The following is an 8,710-nucleotide window of genomic DNA, read 5'->3' as shown; positions in this document are numbered from 1 at the left end:
CTGGTCGTAGAGCATCCTCGGGCCTGCCGGGGTGAGGTCGCCTGTGCTAAAGGAGAGCTGGATCCACCAGGATGCCCAGAGGGTAGAGGCTTAAATTAAATTTGTACAAGGGAGTTTGGGAGTAAAATTGAGGAGAGGGGACAGCTGATGATGACTCTGCAAGATATCTTGGGGAAGAGGGGCTCTGGGTAATCACAGGGACAAATAGTTCTTGGGTGTTAACCCTTCCTGTCACCCCCAGGTAGGCCCTGTTCTATGTCGACACCTGCTCCTTGCCCCCCTGGAACTTTCTTCTCTGGAATGGGTCCTCACACTACCCCCACCTGCCAGCTCTGCCCTTCAGAGTTCTTCAACCCCTGGCATGGCCAGAATGCTTGTTTCCCATGTGGCTCTGAGGCCATCCAGCCAGAGGAGGGCAAGGACACCTGTGTCTGTCAGAGACCTGGACGGGTATTCCAGGTATGTCGTCCAGCAGTGGGACCCAGGGGCAGGCTGCCTTTCCAGGGTTGTTTCGGTTCCCAGACAAGTTTAGCTCAGGTGTCACCTGACTGATGTAGGTTTGGGTTTCCAAAGGACTTGGGAGTAAGGTCATAGGTACAGAGTTAAACGTGCATTTCAGATAAATACTGGATAGTGTTTTAGTGTCTCAGGAGACTAAGAAAAAGTAGTCATTATACATCTGAAATCCAAATGTAGCTGGTTGCTCTGTGGGATTGGTTTAGTTGGGTAACTGGTTAATTTGCTATAATAGTTCCCTTCCTGGTAGAAAATGTCATTATCGACCATGATCACTCAAAACACAGCTTCAGTCAAGCTCTTCCACCCTGAATTTTTCCTGTAAGCCAGCAAATGTGCTTGTAAGCCTTTCCATTACTGGAACTCTCCTGTCTTCTTATCTACAATGATGCGTACTAGTAACCATGCCCCAAATCACTCCAACCTGTGTCTATCTGCTTCACCTCCCTTGCCCTCTCTTGTGGCTCATCTCAGAAATGTTCAAACCCAAAGGGTCGTGAGTGGTCCATCACTATTAACCAGTCAACCTGAGATGGCACTCCTCCCACACATGCTTACTTGCAGCCCAGTGATGGTCAGTGCCCTTGCCTCCCTGGCTATGAAGACATTGGTGGACCAGTGGGCTGTGTCCAGAGGGAACATAACAACTGCAAAGGTGGAGCCACGTGGAACCAGGAGGGGATGTGTCTGACCAAAGAACAATGGAGTGACCACTGTGCCCAGGAGGTAGGAGGATGCTCATATATTACACCCTGGTTGCTGGACCCAAATCTCGCTGCTCAAATCAACCCTGGTGGTGATGGAGGAGGAGGAGGAGGCGGTGGTGCTCCTCTCTACCTGCTTCAATGTTCTGAAATGAAAGACACACACACACACATACACACACACGCACACACACACACACACACACACAGACCCTTATGTTTTAAGATGCCTTAAACAGCTTAATGGTTGGGCCACTTCCAAACCTCCCCATGGCTAACATGCTTCTCTCCGATATTCCTGAGTTATTACTTACTGAAACCCATATTCCATCTTGGCTGCCCTGGTTCCCCAGCACCTACCTGGTGGCTTTGTTCTCTGTCCGGCACACCTCAGGCATGGCTTCTACTCCTTTCCCAGCATGGCTGCTATCTCCCTTCCTGCTCCTTCCTCAGTCCCTCGCCTGGGAATCCTAAAGTCCCACTTCTGTCTCTCTGCCCAGCCACTAGCCACTGGCAACTTTACCAATGAAAATGAACTGGGGGCAGGGTTGCTCAGTGTCTTAAATGCAGATGTGTGAATTCTCCTGTGATTTGGGGGGCCAAATGAACATACTATAAGCAACATTAGACCAAATCCACAACACACCCTTTCCTCCCGCACCTCCTTGTGCTATTCTGAGCCCAGTCTGGGTTGTTCTACCCATGCCCTCCCCGAAATACAGAAGGCTGTACTCTGCAGTCTGACGTAGTTCCTATTAAAAAAACTGAAGACTAGTAAGGACTCCTCCTCCAGGGAAATATCTCTAAGAATTCAGAATCTTTGCTCAGGTGTGTCCCACACCGGGAGATGCTAATGGCTATGACCCAAACCTGGGGCTCTGCTTGTGCTGGGGACAACAGTCGAGTGAAATGTGTGGACCCCTCTGCTCAAGAGAACAGAGACACATCCTGCAGCTCAGCTGTGCTCGGGGAATCCCACAGATCTCCATCACTGAAGGCACTGGAAAGGTAGGGTGTCCTGAAGACCAAGCCTACATTAAGTCATAGTGTGGCTGACTGCCCTCGAAGATAGACTGTGTGGGGTGACTGTGCATGAATGTGCCCAGAGGCCACTGTTCCGACTCACATCATCTTGCAGCCTGCCCTATATACAAGGTCCCAAAAACAAGAGGAAAGGCCCTTTGGGCAGTTGCATTTTCTCTCTTACTCTCATTAAAGATGCAGCCGACCTTGTGTGTGCTGAGGAGATAATGTCTGGGAGAACATGATCCAAGGCTGTTTCTGATCAAGGAGAGCTTGGATCAACTGTAACACCACCTCCCCTCCAACACTCCAGGCTGTCCAAGAGACCCTCCACACCTTCCTACCAACTGTGGCCCTCTTGGCATCTTCAGGAAAGAGCCGATACTCCCTAACTCAAACCCTCACATCCTCGTTCCTAGGATTTTTACCTCTTGGACAAGCCTTCCTCACCACGTGCTGTGGGTCATCCCTGCAACATGGACCAAGTGACAAAGTCTGTGCCTCTGTATGTGATCAAGGTGAATGGTAAGAGAGCTCAGTGGGTAGAGACCACTGGAACACCATGACTCAGGACCACATATGTGTAAAACTAATATCTTGCATATTTGCATACTCTGCCCTCTTGCAGAAGTTGGGGAGTGGTGGGTAACACCAATTTAAGGTCTCCCTGAGAACTACAAATGAACTTTGGTACCCCCATGTTTTAGAGAGTAGACTCTTATAATGTATACAAATCAGGGCTTCCTGGCTTTCGTAGTAGGAAAGACCCACCCCAGTGCCCACAGAGTCAAAGCTTTCTGTCTTGGCCTAGAACATGGCTTCCAGGGTCTGACCAGACCAGGCCCTGAGCTTCTGCACACACTGGGCCTGCCTCTCATGGATCCCAGGCATTCAGACCAGGGGCCAGGTGAGTCTCTTAACCTCACCGTAGGCTCTCCTCCCCCTCCTTGCCCCATCCCAGGATCATCTGAAAAGTTCAGGGTCATCTGAAAGTAGCTGCTGTGTCTCATGCTCCGAATCCTTCCTAGGGAACTTAACAGATGAATATCAGACCTACCCTTGGCCACTGGGTCTCAATTCCACATACTCTGGAGACATGCTGGGTATCCAGAACCCTATAGTCTGCCTCCAAACCAATGATACACTGGGTTTCCTGGTGACCCGTGAGCACTACCCAGAATATGACCTGTGAGTATCCGGAATCACAGCCCTATACCATGAAGGACATACATCTGGCACTACCTGCAAAAGGTAACAAGCTCCACTCTATCTGTTCCCAGGGGCCACTTCTACAATACAGTGCAACAGTTTGACTGGGGGCGCTTCCGGGCCCTGGCTGAGGAGTCACAGCTCTCTGAGCAAACCCCCCGTCTCTTCCTGCAGCAGTTCCAGCTACCCGGAGTCTATGTCTTCCATCTAAACAGCAACCGGCATCGGAAGATGGTTAGTCTGTGGCAGCCTGTCTTGTTTAAGACCTCGTCCACCATTTCCCCTCAACGAAACAAAGCAAACAATAACAATAACAGAGAGGGCTGTCTGGCACCATCAAACGTTCAGACCCTTATAATCCTAAGAGATGGTCTGGGGTTCACCGAGGTTCCCCATCATAGTAGCCCAACATATGATATGTCAGAAGGACCGATCAATGAGAACAGATGCTCCGTGTGTGTGTGAGCGTAGTACACTGCCTGGCTTAGGACCTTTGCTCATCTCGCACAACCTTCCATTTGCTCTGCCCTGCCCACCCATCTTTCATCCTTGAACACCCTAAGCCAGTCTACATAGTAACCTATCCCTAGGAACTACACGCTATCGCTGTCGTGCTTCTGGGTACCTTGGCTGTGTCACACACGTGATTTAGTACCTCATCCTGTGAGACAGAGACCTTCTAAGAGTCTTGTGGACCAGGTCCCAGAGCATGCAGCCATCTCCATCTATGTGGAGGGTCATCTGATAAGAATGGATTTCCCAGGAAAACCCAACTTCTGCTCACCAGCCCCCAAGGCTGAATGGTTAACTAGATAATATAGACATGCCTGGGTTGCCTCTCTGCCTCCCACCAGTCTCTGGCAAATGGTGGCACAAAGGCTGAATAGACTTCTTTCTACCTAGTACCTCCGCACTCTCCCACGTGGGGGCCGGTGCTTTGTGGATGGGCCCTTTGCCTTGACAACACCCAGGAATCTTATCCAGACTGGCATTGCCAAGATCCCCAAGCCTGTGAAGAAGCCTCACTGGCCAGGAATCCTAGGGGAGATGCTGTTTCTTCTAGGGCTCTGCCTGCTTCTGTTGGTGAGTAAAGCTTACAAGTAGTATCTTGCCAGCCCTTTCCTTCCAGTCCTGCTTGTAGGAGGCACTACAGCTGCTAAGACCGAGATGGAAGAAATGATCAGAGACCTCAGGCCACCAGTGCCATGCCTAACAGAAGAAAGAACACATGCAAGAACGAAATATGACAGATCTGTAGTAAAGCATTATACACAGGCCCATGGCCACACAAAGACAGGGTTGATTGACCATTCTCTGAGAGGTCAGGATAAACTTTTTAGATGATCCCTGAAATAGACACAGAAGACCATGGTGCCTATACTAATAAGGGGGTTAGTAAGTCGAGAGAAAAAAAAAATACCTTATAAATCCAATCAACTTTCATTCAGGAAGGGCTGGAGAGATAGTTTAGTAGGTTAAGTGTGTTTGCCTTGCAAGCATGAAGACTTGAACTTGATGTAAATTTTCATATGAATTTATGAAGAACAGCACTCGTAAAATTGAGCACAGTATTACATGCTTGTAACACCAGCTTTGGGGAGGTGAGGATGAATATATCCCTGAGGCTTGTTGGCCAGCGTGCCTAACCAAGTCAGCAAGCCCCAAGTCCCAGTTAAAGACCTAGTCTCATAAATCAAGGTAGATGGCAACTGAGGAAAGGCATGTGGAGTTGACTAAGGTCTCCACATGCATACACATACATGTACATGTATTCACACACACACACACACACACACACACACTTAAAACAGAAATGAATTGCACTTATACTGAATGAGCACAGACTTTTTCTCACCATTATTTTCTAAACAATATAACAGGGCAACTGTTTGCAAAGTATTTGCATTGCATTAAATAATATACATAAATAGAGATGACCTAAAATACAGCACAGGGTGTGTATGAGTTACAAACAAATAATATACCATTTAGTATCAGAGACTTAAGCATCTGTGGTTTGGGTACCCTCAGGGAGTCCTGGAACCGGTCCCTGTGGATATCAAGAGATTACAGCATTAGCAGCAGCGTTCCAAAGATACAAAACACCAGTTGTTGGATCGATCTGGGGACCAAGTGTGAGTCCTGTGGCTGGAGTTTGGGCTCTGTGGTCAAAGAGATGGCTAAAACAATGCATCTTTCTAGCTCTATTGTGGCTAAAGTGACTAAGAAAGGTTTTTACAGTTTTCTAGGCAGCAGATGAGAATTTTGAGCAAGCAAGAACTTCCGAGAAGACTTTTAGCCTGTGATACGCAATCATGTAAGGGTAGGGAAGGGTTGAAGAAGCAGCGACAGAGAACGGGGACTTTCATGGGGGTGAAAGCAGATGAGATGCCTCCAAGCCATATCCCAGACCTCTCAGCTCCTTCCTTCCTGCCCCCCTCCATGCTGTGCCCCGTAGATTCAGTGTAAGAGCCTCAGCTGGGCTCGGAAGGCTGCTCCACACCCCATCTTCAGGACTCACCAGCAGGGATATAACCTTGACGTCTATACCTCTCCAAGGACCGGGATGACATTGATGAGGAGAGGCCAATCCCCCCGAGACTGTAAGGTCCTCACAGTTGACGGGAGTCATGGTGAGTGACAAGCTGGGATAGGTTCCAAGGGCTGATCCCCAGGTCCAAGTGGCAAGCTTCTGTTGCGTTTCACCTTCCTGGGCTACTCTTTGCCCTGTTTCTACCATCATTCATTCACTTGTTTTCTCGAAGAGCGCGTATTCAGTGGCTACTATCTACAGATGTTGCTAGGCACTAGGAACAGTGTAGAGTTGGAAAGAGACATATGAGCACAAATTTGTCAAGGAAAATGTAATACAACCATGGGCAAAGTACTCGAATTGAGAAATGGGGAAGGCCACTGTTGATTGACATGCAGATCCAGAACCAACCACCCTAAATTCTGTGGATTCCCAAAGAAATTAGGAAACAGAGATTGGTGAAAGAAATTGATTGATTTTTAGGTCGGCCCAATCAGGGAAGGAATCTAATGTCTATCCACCAAGCCTGTGGCAGCATTACAGTTTATAGCCTTTATAAGATATGCAAATGTGGGTGTAAGATCGCTGAGTGGGTCTTTTCTTGGAGAGAAGGCTAGTTGGCCCCAGGCTGCTTCCATTGTCTCTGTTCTCAGTAGGCCACCTTCACTGTCAGCATGGAGGGTGTGTTATATTCTTACAAGTCATTTTGTTCTACCATCCAGAGAAATACATTGCAAAGCACATTGTTCACCCCTGCTGAGGCTCCCCAGCAATGGGGAAGGAGGTCTGGTCTTCTGACTCCACAGGGGTGGGGCGGGGGTCAGGCACAGCATTCTACATTTCTGTCAAGTTCCTCAGAAACACCTGTGGTTCATACAAGGATCATGCCTTCAGTAGACAGACTGAATCAGCTGAGAACCTGGAAGAAACATTGAAGGTGTGTCTAAATCTGCATTTGGGGAAGTTGACCATACTTCAGTCTCCGCTCCGCCTTCCCCACAGGTGGGACCTGGGAGGACCAGGTAGACCTAGAATGGTTTGACACAGAGGCCTTCTTTGGGATCCTGCATCGGCAGTCTCTGACAGTGACGGCCAGTCTCAGCCAAACCAACAAGGAGGTAACTGGAGACCCCCAAAAGGTGCTTCCCCTCAAGGGAGGCAGAGACAAGCAGGGCTAGAAATAGATATACTGGGGGAAGTGAATGGCACACAGAGAAATTAAGAAATCCAGGGCAAAAGAAAGTGGGGAAGATAGAAAACTTCAGGTTACTTAGGACTGATACTAGGAAATGGGTAGCTTAAAATAAGGAAGGGAACATATCAAGGCCAAATCAGGGGCCTTTTCTTAGATTCCTATCCCTGGTCTTCAGCGACAGACATTGGAAATAAGTCTGTACACTACAAATCTAAGTATCTGACTTGCGGTCTTGAGGGGAGAACTTTATTCTTGCCAGTTTGATCCATTCCTCCCTTCTTTGGAGGCCCGTTCTCTGGCGTCTCTCCGGATCTTGGCAGCAGAGAGCGCTCTAACCTTACAGTAAGAAGCTGGTGGCTCTAGGATGGTGTTCAGGACTAACTCTATCCCCTCTTTCAGCTCAAGGTCCTCTACCTCAAACTAATGAAGGAAGCCAGTTCCCTCCGGAAGCTGTGGGGTGCTCAGTTTTGCACCTCCACTGACCAGATTCTAATCCAGAGAAAACAACAAGAGGTTGGACTTTGAATTCGCACCTTTTCACCCAGCCTCTGTGCCCTCAGTCCCCCAGCACCCCCACCCCCACCTCCCGCACCCTTACTCCTGCCTTGAGCACTCTGAAGTTGGAAGCTGGACCACCCCCCCCCCGCGCCCGCCGCCGCCCAAAGTTGATGTCCCTGGTGGTTGGACCCCCTACAGGTAAACAGGGCAATGTGTGTTTGACCCAGGCTGCTGAGGCGGTGACCATGGCTGCAGAGGAAGAGTCTAGGCAGAGGCGAAGTCTGGCGGGTGAATACACAGCAAGCCTTGCTCGCCAACTGGAGCTCCTTCACCAAGACCTCTGCGCCCGGCAGGACCAGTGGGCCTCTTTCTGCTCAGCGTTGATGGAAGCTCAGTGGCTGCTGGAGGCATCTGCACGCTCTAACCCAGAGAAGTCTCCCCAGCTTGGGCAAAGCCCTGAAGAGTATGTATCTGCTTAACCTGAGTCAGAGTACGGAATGCAAATCGGGGGGGGGGGATATGGCGTCACAGAGTCCTAGAAGTAGCTACATTAAGTGTCCTGTCCGTCTCTCGTTGTGTCCGAACTCTGGGCAGCCATATCCTGTGTCTCTGCAGGGTGATTTCTCAGCTGGACACTCTGCTGGGCCACTTGTCCCAGGTCATGCTGCAAGAAGGCCACCTCTTGAAGGCTTGGGGCTTCCTGGACACTGGCACAGGGGCGGAGTTGCTACAGGCAGGTAAACGCTGCTTGGTCTCATCTAGGATCTGTGGGGAAACAGTCCCTATGTTGAAACTAAATCCCTGAATTCAGGATGATAGGGACCTCAAAACCCCAAGTTCTACCCCTAAAACACCTGCAGAGGCAGAAGTGGAGGGGGCTGCAAAGCAAGTGGGAAACCCTGGGAATGGGAGGGGGAGTCCTGCTCAGTGGTTCCACACAAAAGAAGAGGGAAGCTCAGAAGTAGGGAGAGTGAGGAAGGAAACCATCACAAATGACAGCTTTGCAGACCATGTGACACTTCTTGAAAGAAA

At 49.5% G+C, this 8,710-nt stretch overlaps 1 protein-coding gene across 1 annotated transcript in view; it reads right to left on the bottom strand.

The window, feature by feature from the left end:
- The window catches only part of POU2AF1 (POU class 2 homeobox associating factor 1), a gene marked incomplete at both ends in the record, with an annotated part of 76,856 nt that extends 76,841 nt beyond the window's left edge, over positions 1 to 15 (bottom strand). Inside the window, one exon of the mRNA XM_080930596.1 lies at positions 1 to 15. This exon is cut by the window's left edge and continues 142 nt beyond it. Within this exon, the coding sequence (XP_080786722.1) occupies positions 1 to 15 (15 nt within the window).
- Between the last annotated feature and the right edge of the window lie 8,695 nt (positions 16 to 8,710).

This window comes from Micromys minutus, assembly GCF_963924665.1.
Source record: "Micromys minutus genome assembly, chromosome: 16".
Classification (NCBI taxonomy): Eukaryota; Metazoa; Chordata; class Mammalia; order Rodentia; family Muridae; genus Micromys; species Micromys minutus.
Note: the sequence above shows the minus strand (reverse complement) of the source record. Positions and strands in the feature narration are given on the sequence as shown.